The sequence below is a fragment of the Nestor notabilis genome, unplaced genomic scaffold (genome assembly GCF_000696875.1).
Source record: "Nestor notabilis isolate BGI_N333 unplaced genomic scaffold, ASM69687v1 scaffold12833, whole genome shotgun sequence".
Lineage (NCBI taxonomy): Eukaryota > Metazoa > Chordata > Aves > Psittaciformes > Psittacidae > Nestor > Nestor notabilis.
In genome coordinates, this window is record NW_009921532.1 from 1 (window position 1) to 13,764 (window position 13,764).

The 13,764-nt window shown below is 49.4% G+C and overlaps 1 protein-coding gene across 1 annotated transcript; it reads left to right on the forward strand.

The window, feature by feature from the left end:
- Positions 1-1,215: 1,215 nt before the first annotated feature.
- HDAC8 (histone deacetylase 8) lies at positions 1,216-12,027 on the forward strand (the record flags this gene model as incomplete). The annotated part of the gene is made up of 8 exons (XM_010011207.1): positions 1,216-1,357; positions 4,147-4,259; positions 5,295-5,372; positions 5,816-5,924; positions 7,610-7,782; positions 8,859-8,953; positions 10,599-10,704; positions 12,005-12,027. Coding segments are annotated over 8 exons (839 nt in total), but the record flags the coding sequence as incomplete, so codon positions are not given.
- Between the last annotated feature and the right edge of the window lie 1,737 nt (positions 12,028-13,764).

Sequence of the window (13,764 nt, forward strand, 5' to 3'; positions counted from 1 at the left end):
CAGCATTCTTTCCAGGAGAATCTGCTCCACATCAGTGACTGTGCCACAGCTTTCCTGGTAGGGTAGCCAGAGAACTGAGAGTGTTGTTGCAAGATGGGTGTGAGGGACCAGTAGGTCAGGCTAGCCAGGCACACACATCACAAGTTGGTTCAAGACCCACCTCTGAATAATCTGAGAGCAAGGAAATGTTTGGATTGTTGATGTCTGTGGTGAGTTAACCTTGGCTGGCTGCCAGGTGCCTGCCACAGTGCTTCGCTCCCCCTTCTCAATAGGGTAGGGGAGAAAATATGATGGAATAGAACATGGGTCAAGATAGGGGAGATGGTTCACTTGTTACCATCACAGGCAGAACAGACTCAGCTTAGGGAAATGAATTCAGTTTGTTGCCAATTAATAACAGTAAGACAGTGAGAACTGAAAACAAAACTGAAATTACAGTCCCCCTCATCCACCCTTCTTCATAGTCTCAACTTCACTCCCAGCTTTTCTACCTTCTTGAGCAGTGCAAGGAGATGGGGAATGGAGGTTGTGGTCAGTTCATCACATGTTGTCTAGGGCAACAACACAAGAGGGAGGTGGAGCTGTTGGAGTGAGTCCAGAGGAGGCCACGGAGCTGCTGTAAGGGCTGGAGCAGCTCTGCTCTGGAGCCAGGCCGAGAGAGCTGGGCTGGGTCAGCTGGAGAAGAGAAGGCTCCTGAAAGGGAGACCTTATAAAAGTCTTCCGATACCTAAAAAGGGCCTACAAAAATTCTAGAGGAGGGACTTTTTACAAGGGCCTGTGGTGACAAGACAATGAGAAATGGTTTTAAACTGGAATGGCGTAAATTTTGATTAGACAGTAGGAAAAAATTTTTTTATTATGAGGATGCTGAGGTGCTGGCACAGTGTGCCCAGAGAAGCTGGGGCTGCCCCATCCTGGCAGGGTTGAAGGCCAGGGTGGGCACAGGGGCTTGGAGCAACCTGGTGTAGGTCCCTGCAGATGGCAGGGGGATTGGATGATCTTTAAGGTCCCTTCCAACCCAAGCTAGTCCATGATTCTATGATCTGCACCACTGTTAACCTCCCTGGGCTGCAGAGGTTTGTGCTGTGCCTTTTTCATTGTGCCTGGTACAGAAAGAGCAATGGTTAAAGAGAGAGCAAGCTTAAAACAAAGTGAAATGTGCTTCCTGCGGAGGAAAAGGCCTGTTGTGTCTGACACACGGACTCCTGCCCACAGGTTATGACTGTCCAGCTACCGAAGGGATCTTTGAGTATGCGTCAGCTGTGGGAGGAGCCACCATCACTGCAGCCCAGTGTCTGCTGGATGGCAAGTGCAAAGTAGCCATTAACTGGCCTGGAGGGTGGCATCATGCAAAAAAGTAAGAAAACAATCTCTTCCCTTGTGTTTTCTCAGCCAGTGTGTAAACCCTGCTCCTAGCTCCCAGCTTCTGTTTGAACCCTCAGAGTGCAGCCATTCGGCTGGAAGAGAAAGCAGGATGTGAGAGGGGTGTGAGGGAAGGTCAGGAGGTAGCCCTCTGCCCTATACTCTGCAGGAAGAAGCAGAGTGTAGGGCAGAGGCCTGAGACTAGGGGGATTACTGCCCAGTCCTTATGCTATCGTGAACTACGGTGCAGGTCTGGGGCAGATAGATTCAGAGGTGTCCCAACATCCATGGATACTTGGTTATCTCTTGGAGTTCAAGTGAGAATTGATTTTGCAAACTCCATAGAGAAGGGCTGTGGAGAGGTAGATGATTGTTGTCAATCCTAACTTGGAAGAGAATGGGAACACATCCAAATTGGTTTGTGTGGCCTTTTGGTTTCTTAAATAAGAGGTCTGAAACAGTGCAGGACTGACCACTGTTCTCTCCATGCTCTGTGGGTGGCTTTTTGTTCTGATCTCTGATGTTAATAATGATCTTCCAGAACAACAGGAGAGGCAGTAAAAATTTCGTCCCTGGATCCTGTGGATCTCTAGTGGTAAAATAATTTTTCTGTGGCCTCCCTGTTTTGTATGTTTTATTTTAACTTGTGTCCCACATCTCCCAGAATATGAGGCCTGTCTGCAAATGTGGACAGGATGGCAGCCTTCCTTGTGCCCAGCAATCTGGCTTTTGCAGCACCATTCTTTTTCCCTGGGGAGCCCCAGAAATTAGCAGGAATCACATATCTGACCCTAAAGACTTGTGTATGGGTGTGCAGATTTCTCTTGCTCCCGTGACTCTTCTGACCTGGCAGAGAAACCGGAGGTGTAGCAGTGGGTGCAACCACCAGCGATGCCGGCATCACACCAGGACCCTTTTCCTGGTCAGCACTTTGCTGAGTATGGGTTCAGCTGCAGCTTGCTGGGGAAGGAGAGGGTCCAGCCTGGCTGAGCTGAAGCTCTTCACAGGAGGGATGGCTTTTAAAAATCTTCTCTTCTATCTTGATTGCATAGCTTATAAAATGCCTGTAAGAAACCTTCACGGTGTTGCTGCCACCGAGCTGTGCTGTTACCCCTATTCTGGGAAGCAAACAGTGTTTTAAAAAGGCATTGAATACCTGCTGATCTCAAAGGAGCCTTCTCAGTCACTCCAGTGAGATGGTGCAGGATGCTCAGGGCAGGCAGCAGCTTTGGTAGGTGCTGGTCCAGTGTGAAGGTCCAGCAAGACTGATGCTGAGCTACAGGTGTCTAGTGCTAGGACCTGTGCTCTAGCAAAATACATGTCCTTTTGTCAAAAAAGACTTAATGTCTGGTGGCTTAATTACTTACCTGAAGGTAGGAATGGTAACCGCTGTCATCATGCTTGGTTTCCTGGAGTGCCTTTGGGGCAAGGGCAAGATGCTGAGTTGGCGCATTTTCTTGACCTTTGCCCAAGCTCTGCTGTGTGGACCTGGGATGGGGAAATCCCAAGTGCTGGCTCTGAGTTGCAGCTCTGATGCTGGTCAGCCTCTGAGCTTGGCCTCAGAGAGAGTCCTGCTCTTCTTGGCCTCAAGTTTGAAAGAGTGAGTGTGTTACGGCATGGAGAGAGTGCCTGACACATGATGTAGTCCACTTTGCTTCCTTGCAGGCTGGGAAGGAGGGGAGGAGTGTGGTTTCTAATCACAGTTAAGGAAGATTCCCAGGGTACCTGCTAGCTTCCCAGTTCTCAGCATCACTGTAAATGAACAGAGTCACTGGGAAGCATCTGTGCTCTGTGACATTTGCAGGGAGTGAGAGCGAGTGCAGTTCTGCCACCCCATGTCTGCTCCTCGCTGTTTCCAGCTGTTTGCTGAGCAGGGGAGTGTCAGGAAATGAGGGGAATGCTGGGGCTGAAAGTCAAGAAGCATTTCCAAGAGGCACATCTCAGATCCTGGAGTCATTTGAGCCTGGGGAATAGGGGTTTGGACACTCCTGTTGCAAAGTGTAAAGCTTTGGCTTAAATCAGCTCTCCGGGGCTGACTAGGAGTGCAGTGGGCTACTGCCAAGCAGTGCTGGGGACTTGACTTAGAAGAGTTTGGAGTAGGGATTAATAAACTTTTTCCTGTCATACCAGCAGTGTGTAAGCTGCCCCCTGATGTATTTTAGGGATGGATAAATCTTTCTGTGCAACATCTGTTCTCTGTTTAGCTGCTGGGGCTGTCGTCTGGCTGACCCCAAGAGTTGTATTGTGAGGGACTGCCTGTGGGGCATCCTGTTTGTGTTTTCCTGGGCAGGAAGGGAGAGAGTTGCTTTGGGAAGAGGCTTAACCTTCATACCCTGAGGGCCAAGCAGGACTGTTCAGGGGCCCATTCTCTTGCTGCAGAGGGAGAGGAGGTAACAGTGGAGAATGTGTTTGAGTTGGGTGGCTCTGAACTTAAAATACCTCAGCTGCAGAAAGCAAAAATTTATTTGTGCAACAGCGAGATGGTCAAGCCCAAGCCCTCCATGGCTCAGGCCTCTCTGCAGCAGAGCCAGCTGATGTTTTACCAGCTGCCAGCAAGCCCAGGGTTGTGAAGCCATTGTCACAAGGTGTCATGTTCTCTGTGCTCCACGGCCATGCTTTGAGCTGTTTGTGACCCATCCGTCGGTTGGTGCTGGGCCTTGGCCAAACTCTTCATACTCCTCTGTGCACCCACAAGGTGGAGACTTGCGAAATAAAGGTGATAATGCCAAGATCAGATCAGTGGTGTGCTGGCAATGTACAAACTCACAGACGTTGCTTCCACAGAGATGAAGCTTCTGGCTTCTGTTACCTGAACGACGCCGTCTTGGGCATCCTGCGGCTGCGCCAGAAATTTGACCGCGTCCTTTATATCGACTTGGATTTGCATCATGGGGATGGTAAGGGCTGGTGCAGGCTGCAGACAGCACAGCAGCACTGCCTCAGAGGGGGAATGGGAGAAATCAAGGCATGTCGGTGCAGTGGGGCTGTACCTGCTGAAGCAGCTGTGGCTTTGCCTCCTTTCAGTGCAGTCAAGTTCCCTCAGTCCATTTCTGCCTTGTCCTGATTTATGGATTTACCCTGTGCTACTCATCAGACCTCTCTTGAGGGTCTGGGCAGCAGTCTTGTACCTAAAGCAACAAACAGCGTGTTCCCATCTCAGTAGTCCCCTGTGTTAGTGGCAGGAACTTTCCCCAGTCCCTTGTTTCTCCTTCCGGCAGAGCAGCTGCTGACAGTGTTTGATTGTTTGATGCCACCAGTGCAAGAGGGAAGCAGTAGTAAACGGTGCTTTTAAAAGAGTTCTTGATGCTATAAAATGAAAGCTAGTGCTGGCCTTGCTGAAATCACTCTCTCCTTCAGAAACATTATTTCAACACCATTTAACGTTTCCTGCTCTTGTGAACTTTATGGTGTGTTTCATTTTGCTCCATTTCCCCCTACATTTGGTTTCTCTTAAGTTTCCTGTTACTTCTTTTTCCCTTCCCACCCCAACTATTTTAATGTGCCTTTAAAGAAAAGAAAGGTGTGTTGAACTGCAGGAGTGCTGAGGAAAAGCCAAAGCCTGGGTGCTCTGTTGCTAATCACAGCCAAGCTCTGGCCAAGGCATCCCTGCTCAGCTCCCTCCCCAAGCCTGGCAGGCCCAGCAGTGCAGGCGAGGAGGGCTGCTAATATGGGCAGTGTAAGGCATTCAGACCCATTCAGTACTGATTAGCATGAGACCTGCCGAATACTTTTCAGTTGTGACCTTTGCTGCAGTCAAATTCAGGTCTCCCTTGATTAAGGATGGAGTTATTGAGCCACATCTGTTTTTCTGCTTTGTTTGTTCTGTTCTTGCTCTGTTTGCAGCCCCATGTTTATCGAGTGGCTCATTTATTGAGTGGCTGTCATTTATGTGAATGATGCGTGAAAACTTTTTTCTCTTCCTTTTCTGACAGGAGTTGAAGATGCCTTTAGCTTTACCTCAAAAGTAATGACTGTTTCTCTGCATAAGTTTTCACCAGGATTTTTCCCAGGCAAGTTGAACTTAGGAGGTTTGTGCTAATTCAGTTCACATGTAGAATCATAGAATGGTCAGGGTTGGAAAAGACCTTAAGATCATCACTGACAAGGCTCCAGCAAAGGCAGGTCCCATCTCTTCTGTCCAGCGGGGGTGTCTCGCTGCCTTTGCTCTTGACCCAGGAGAAGACGAGGATGTTTGACATTTCCCGCTTTGTGGTTGTGGCTGAGCTTGGCAGAGCCACTGCTGGGTGGCCACCTGCACACTTGTGAAAGCTGCGCGACAAAATTGGGCAGGGGGTGAGAACCAGGTCCATCCAGCCCCTCCTTTATTGGTGGTGGCGGGTGGACCTCTCCATGAGCATGCCAAAGGTCTGAGCTCTCTGCTCTCATCCGAGACATTTCTCTTGTTTCTGATCTGCTTCCCTTAATTCACTGTGGGGTGTCCTCTGTTTTTCAGGCACTGGGGATGTGACAGATGTTGGCCTGGGGAAAGGTCGCTATTACAGCGTGAATGTACCCATTCAAGATGGCATTCAGGATGAGAGATATTACCAGATCTGTGAAACGTAAGCCCTCTTGCTTTGATCTGGTTTACTTGGATGGGATTTCATAGAACATAGACCACATAGATTTTTTTTATTTACTATTTTAAATTATGGTCCTTCCTTAAGGCTTCTCCTTCCCCTGTTAGAGATTTTGGTTACAGCAAACGCTGATCTTAAGAAGTCTCAGAGGTCTCTGAATCCTTAAGCAAACCGAACATACAGAGGCATTAGTGGGTGGCTGGAGGGTCTCTTTGCCACGGATCAGCCTTCTGTGTTTAAAGAGAGACTGAGAAGGACTGTCGTGGTTTAAGGCCAGCCGGCAGCTGCTGGCTCACTCTGCCCTGGGATGGGGAGGAGAATCAGCAAAAACGTAAAAACCTGAGGACTGAGGTAAGAACAGTTTAGTAATGTAAATAAAATATTGTAAACATTAATACTAGTTGAAAAGGGAAATGAAGAGAGAGGAAGGAATAAACCCCATACCCTGCTGAGAAAGAACAAGTGATGCCCAATACTTTTGCTCAGCACCCGCTGAGTGATACCCAGCCAACCCAAGCAGCGACCCATCTCTTCTGGGTAACTCCCTGTTTCTATACCGAGCACGACATGCTGTGAGATATATGGAGTACGCCTTTGGCTAGTTCAGGTCCGGTGTCCTGTCTCTGCTCCTTCCCGGCTCCTTGTGCCCCTCCTTACTGGCAAAGCACGAGGAACTGAAAAGTCCTTGATCAAGGTAAATGCAACTGAGCAACAACTAAACCATCAGTGCATCACCAGTGTTATTCCCAGACTAAAGCCCAAACACAGCACTGCACCAGATACTTGGAAGAGAATTAAGCCTGCTACAGCTGAAACCAGGACAAACACTTTTTAGCTGTGGACTTGAACCCTGACTATCTGTGAGAGATGTGCTTGGGTCTGAGCTGAAAGTGTTTTCCAAGCAGCTTTTGTTTTGTTTTCACATCTGTTTCTACTTTAGCAAGATAAAAACACTGTTGTGAAAAGACCATGTTTTCCTCCATTATTTTTCCTTGTATTTTGGGCTTTGGAGCACAGTGCTGCAAACAGGATTATTATCTCTCTGGTGTTCATAATACTAAAAACCTGGAGCAAAGCCAAGTGTCTGACATGCCCAACTGCCTTCTTCAAGAGAGAATACTGCTCATGAACTATCTCCAGGCACCCCAGCATCCACTAGAGCCAGGGAAAATGTATTTCTGCCTTGAGCCATATGGGAGAGAGGAGAATGAGAACCTAGACAGAGCCTTCCTCTCTTCATCTTGCCCTTGTAAGAGGTGTCTAGGAGTTTAGGATTACTATTTCTCTAGACCTGTTTTTTCACTGTGACTTTTACAGGAGAGAAAAGCCCGTGGGTTTGGTTTGCAGCTCTTCCACTCAGGGCAGCTGATGTAAACGTGGTTTGATGCTACCACTTAGCTGATTAGGACTAGACCCCATCCCCTGTGTTCTCAGTAATGCTTTTGCCTTCATCAGCCTTGTGATGAGTGCTTTGAGAGCTAAACTGCAGGATAGTAGCAGAGGCAGAAGGCTGATGGAGCAGAGGGAGCATAACTGGTATGAGGGGGGTGGGAGCAGAGAATGCAGAAACCTTGAGAAGCCTAAGCTGATCTGGAGGACCAGGGCCATACCACCAGCACCCTCCGAGCCATGTCTGCAGTAACCCCTGCTGCTGCTCCTCTTCACAGTGTGCTAAAGGAGGTGTATGCTGTGTTCAACCCAGACGCGGTTGTGCTGCAGCTGGGGGCAGACACCATCGCTGGGGATCCCATGTGCTCTTTCAACATGACGCCCGAGGGAGTGGGCAAGTGCCTGAAGTACGTCCTGCAGTGGCAGCTGGCGACCCTCGTCCTGGGAGGAGGTGAGTGCACCCGTCCTGCTGTTTGGTCATGAGGAAGATGGGTTTGTCCTGTGGCCTGTCCTCAAGTGGGTGCCCTGGGCTCGGCTCTGGCTGGAGTTCATCAGGGTGGCTGCAGGCAGTGCCAGGAGAGTGCTCTGTACCATGGTGCTGTCTTCACACAGACCTGAAATCCTTGATGCTGACAGGTGCAAGACTCAATCCTGACCCTCAGATCTTGGGTTAAAGGCTCCTTGGCCCCTCTGAAGATGAGCAGAGGCTGTTAACCCCGATGAACTGACACTGGCTTCTCAATGGCACCTCTGATTCCCATCTCTGCTCATCAGCCCTTCAGCACTTCTCTTTAAAAACAAGCGCTGTGTTCCCAAATTTATCTTGGGCATCTGGCAGTGAATGATTTCGTTTGTACTCAAGCAGGGACTTGGGAAAAGGGTTGGCTGCCTGTATAATGTAGAAGGGCTCTGAAAGCTAATGATGACTTAGCTCTGTCGTACTGCATCACCAGCTGCTTATCCAGCAGGGAGAGGTCAGGACAGGCTTTATACAACACAGCATTTCAGATTAACAAAACCCGCTGAGTGCCAGGTTGTACTAATGGCTTCATATTGGTCCTCTCAAACATGACATGGCTGAAGAGCTCACCAGCAAATGGCCTGACAGGTATATCATGCTTTATGGATTGGAGGCTGGCATTATAAAGCAGGGATCCCCCATCTCCACTGCTACCCTTGCACTTCCCTCTCTGCTAACTTTGAACTCCTGTCCTTGTTGCCAGGAGAGAGCCCAGCACATGGGGCTGGTGGCTTATGCTGGGTCTGAGATGATGACTGGAGGACTCTGGCCTGTGCATGTTGGGTGTAACTGGGGTTCAGTTTGTGAGGTCTGCCCTTGCATACAGTGTCATTCCAACCTGGCCTTATATAGCCAGCAGGTGCAAAATGCAGGGCACAGCTTGAGTGGATGAAGCAAGCTGAATTCATGTAAACTGTGTGTGTTGCCTCCACAATTTGTTCCTTCCACTAAAATCTCCCTTCTCCCACTTTTCCCCCCTCCAAAATCACAAATCTTGCCGGAGACAGGAGGCTACAACCTCGCCAACACAGCTCGCTGCTGGACATATTTGACTGGCGTCATCCTTGGGAGAACGCTGTCCTCTGAGATCCCTGATCACGAGGTAAAGCTTTGATAAACCCTTCCTTCTCTGTGCACAAGAGCTGAGTTATTCTCCCTAATCCAAGTGGCTTCCTTGCTGCTCAGTACTGTTCTGTTGAGACACTCCTGTAAGAATAACACAGTACCCTAGAAATGTCACAGGTGCCTGGTCCCAAACCCTGGGGCTGTCTGCACCTTTTCACAAGGGATCACAGTTGCCAGTAACTTCCAGTCTCTGATAATTACAGAGAGGATGGGGAGGGGGAGTCACCCTTGTGCTCGAGAGAGCTCTTCTGGGTATGCATGTACTTTATGCCAGGCCTTTGTGAAGGTTTTACGTTTTAGCCCTGCTTTCATCGACTTACAGGAAGTACAAGGTGCAGCTCTGGAGCTTTCCTGACCACCAGTGCTGTAGTGGGTGTTGCTGTGGGGCTGGGTACTGGTCACAACTGCACATGAGCTGCCTCAGTTCCTGTCTTGAGTGGGGCTGGGCAGGTGGTTGGAGAGGCATAATCTAGACCGAACCTGGGTGGAACAGCTACAGGTTCATAATAGGTCTCAAAATACAGATCAAAGTTATTGACCCTACAGAAACAAACCTGCATGTGCAAAGCAGTTCTAACCTACAGTGACTCAGAGAATTATGGGTTTGCCTTTGTCTAAGGATCTCATGGATCAGTATGCATGAGAAAGTAAAGCACTGTGCATTGAAACTGGAAATTCATCATTATAGAAACTGGTGATTACAGCTACAAGATGCTTTTTGAGAGGTGTGCTTAAATAACTTCGTTTTCCTTGTCAGTACTGGCATGTTGAGGTCTGTTTGGAGAAGCCCTTCCTGCCCCTGGTAGTGCAGAGATGTTAGTCTTGGGTTGCCAGATCTGCTGCCTCCAATCTCACTCTTAAAGAAAATCTCAGCCCTGTGCTTCATTCATTAATCACCTGGGAGACTGTGGTTCTGTGAATATCCCTGTCTGGTGCAATAGCTTGAAGTCCAAACTAGCTCTCCATGGGGTGAAGCTCTCCAGGGATAGCAACAGGACCTATTGCAACTTCAGCACAGAATTTTTAATCCTAGTGTGTCATTGTCTTTGGGCAGCGCTGTGTACTTGTGAAATAAACCTGCTGGCAGTGATTTGGGATTCTGCATTACTGTGTAGAGCCCACATGGTACAGATTTTCTCCTTCAGGCTCAGCTGCACCCTATTGGAAAGACACATTATTAACCTTAAAGCACTCTGATTTTTCTACTTCCAGGTGTTTCACAGTCATGTCAATGCAGCATTCTGCAAGGTGGGGTGGATATCTGGAAGAAAGGATATCTGATAGGCAGCACTTGAATTTTGTTCATAGAAAAAAAACCCAAACAAACGGGTTTGCAGGGAACCATGAGTAAAATGAGTACCACCGGCTTTCCCAAATAAAGCACTGGGAAAGACTTCTGGCTGCACCACAGAGCTCTGCTTCCCAAGCCCTTTAATTGATAGTGGCTGCAAACTTCAAGCTGGCACAGACACTGCACCTCTTTGATGCAGTTAAGATACCTGTGCCCCTCAGGTGGAGAAAATGCTCTTCTCTTTTTACAAACAGGTTTCCATGGGGAGCTCTCTCAGAGCTGCAGCCCACCAGAGGCCTCAACACTGACTCTACTCTCCTCTTCCCTGCAGTTCTTTACAGAGTATGGTCCGGATTATGTGCTGGAGATCACACCAAGCTGCAGACCAGATCGCAACGAGCCACAGAGAATTCAAGAAATCATTAACTCGATCAAAGGTGAGTTGTCCAAGCCAACACTCCTGCTCCAGGCTGACATGTTGTCTTAGAGAGGACTTCAGGAAAGCTCATTGGAGTCTTCCTCACAGACTAGAAAGATGAACCACATTCACTTGACTGGACACAGAGGTGAGGCTGACTGGCCAATGTTTCCCTCTCTTCACTGGGGACTTCACCTGGTTGTTGTGGCTTTTCAAATAGGATGATGATTATCTTTTTCAAGTATGGTCTCTCACCATGGCATGTTCACGTGGTGAACTGGCAGTGTCACCAGTTCTTTACAAACCTGACCTTACTTTTAAACAAACCCCCCCTTAATAAGGTGACAGAACCCATTGGTGCACTGAGCTGCTCCAGAATTGAGGATTAGATGATGAGTGCTTTGCCTGGGGTCCAACAAAGCCCCAGCTATTTTTTTTTTTTTTTTTTTTTTTTAATTTCGGGCCTAACAAGAGCCCCTGCTCTGCCTTTGGCAGGAGTATGTGTAGTGTCCCTGGGGCCAACTCCTGCAGCATCCTTCCACTGGGAAGAGCCAGAGCTGCCTTGCTCTTCTCAGAGCTTTCTGCAGGGCTGGGACTTGCATGAGGGCAAAGGTGGTTCCCCACCTGATCTCCATGCATCTCCTCAGGAGCTGGGACAGTCCTTTAGCCAGGCAGGAGATTGAAGGCTGTTGGGAGTCCAGGTCAGGCAGCTGGGTGAGCCTGGCAACCTCCTGCCAGCCTTGTTTGACGCCCTTGCCCATCTGTCTTGCCCCTGTCCCCAGGAGGAGCTGGAGGTAGTGAGACAGGTTGTTGCAGCCCTTTCCACTCTGTCTGTTGTGATATGTTGGTATTCAAAACAGAGTAGGAGGTGGGTAGGAGATGCTGTGGATGCCTTGGGTTGTCCATTTCCAAGCATAGGCCAGTCCTAGGGACGGGACATCCCACCTGACCTGTCCAGGAGAGGAGGAACAGCATTGCTCCAGAGTTGGGAGGGATCTGTGCTGAACACTTCTGGCAGTGCATCTGGCAGAGAGGAAGGACAAGGCAGCCTGGAGTAAGCATGTGCCCCTCCAGTGCTGGCCCATGAATCCAAACCAGTTGCAGGTTGTAGTGGGATGTGGTGGCAGCGTCTCCCTTTGGTAGTTGCCTGAGTACGACTGGGAGGAGGGCAGCAGCCTCTGCAAAGGGAGCAAGGGGTCAGCAGGGAGCAGGGGCTGCACTGACGCTGTCCAGGCTGTCAGGCATAGGGGTGGCACCACTGCCCCTGGCAGGCTGAACCATCAGTGGAAATCCTGTCTTCTGCCTCATTTTATTTGCAGGGAATCTGAAGCATGTTGTTTAGCACAAAAGAAAGGTTTAGGTTTCTGCAAGAGCATTTCCTGTGGGGAAGATGGTGTGTTTATGTGAGCAGCTGGTGAAATTCGTGGCTGTCGGGGAAATCTGGAAGAAAGTACTGGTGGTTGGTGATGTTTTTCTCTTTAAAGAAGAAAAGCTGCTGGGCACCATGGCTCTTCCCAGGCAGGAGTCTGGGCCCCACAGCCTTTCAGTGACTGCAGAGCTTCCCTTTTTCCTTCTTCAACACCACGGAGTTTATTCTCACAACTAGTTTTAAATGTTTTTCAAGAGAGCTGTGGCCCAAGCCCAGCACTGTGTTGCCTTGGGGGCAGGAGCACGGCCTCTGCACTGCCCTCCTGGAGACGGGGCCTGGGGCACAGCCTGTGCCTCTGCCCAGGGAGGGACACAGCCATGATGTTTTTAACTGGGATTTTTTTTTTTTTTTTAAATAAAGTATTTGAAATGCTCCTCCAGCCCTTTTCTTTCCTCCTGCGCCGCACTGCCTTGCTAGTGCTCTTTTTCCACAGCACTTCGTGCGTTCGGCGGAGGTCCAGCCAGTGCTGGAAAGCAAAGATCTGCGGCTGCAGTTGTGACTGTCCCTTCTAGCACCTCTAGCCCACCTGCCCTGGGCCATGGTGCTTTCCAGGGCTGCCCTCCAGAGCATCAAGGGAGATGCAGGGCAGGGTGGCAGCTCTTCTGGGAGATATCGCATGAACCTCCAGGTGCCCCAGCGCCCCAGGAGAGCTGCTACTCGGCATCTCAGCAAGGGGCAGGTACACAGACATATGGGGCCTTGGCCTGTGAAACCTGCCTCCTCTGCCCCTATCCCCTCTCTGGGCCCGCAGAACATTTTATTGTGGTGTTTCTTTTTCAAGATGCCCGGTCACCGTGGGAAAGCCTATTTCCTGTAGCTTTAACTAGCTTATGCTGGAATAAATAGGAAGACAACGGGACTCGAAGCCTGGCTTTGTTTTGATCTCGTTTTTCATCCAAACACCACACTTGGGTTAAGGAAGACCCCTGATTCTGCAAGGTGGTGGTGGGAGAATCTACAGAATTATTTTGGGGGGAAAAAAATGACGTTTGGGATTTTTGTGGTGGTGCTGCCATCCTGTGTCCAAAACTCAGTACTGCAGATAGGGGTCGGGATGGAAGGGGTGCAGTGTGGTGCTCGGCGCTCCTCGCTACTGCCGTCCTGTGTCAAAAACTCGACATATATCCCCAACCTTTGAAATATAACCCTAGCTATTATATACAGTGAGTTGGAACTAGATGACCTTACGGTGCTTTGCGACCCTAACTATTCTATGAAACTACACAAAACCCCACCTAAATTGCCCCAAATCAGCTCAAATTACCCCCAAAGTGGCTTTAACCATCCTAAACCAGCCCCCAAATAGCCCAAAACTCCCCCAAATGACCCACAAGTCCCCACAGCAACTCACAATTCACCCAAAATGCCTCCAAATGGCTGGAATTACTCCCAATTAGGCACAAACAGCCCAAATTGCCCCCAGACCAGCTCAATACCTTCCAGAAATGCCCCCAAACCACCTTCAAATGCCCCAAATTAACTCAAACCACCAGATCCCAAAGTGCAAACATCCAGGCCCTGCTTCTAAGCCTCAGGTGCCAGCAGGACAAAAAGCTGCTGCTGGGCCTCACCTACACACGGTGTCCTCCGGAACAGTGCCACCAACATGGCAATCCACCCTTGCTTAGCCACGTAAAAGTCCATCTGTGT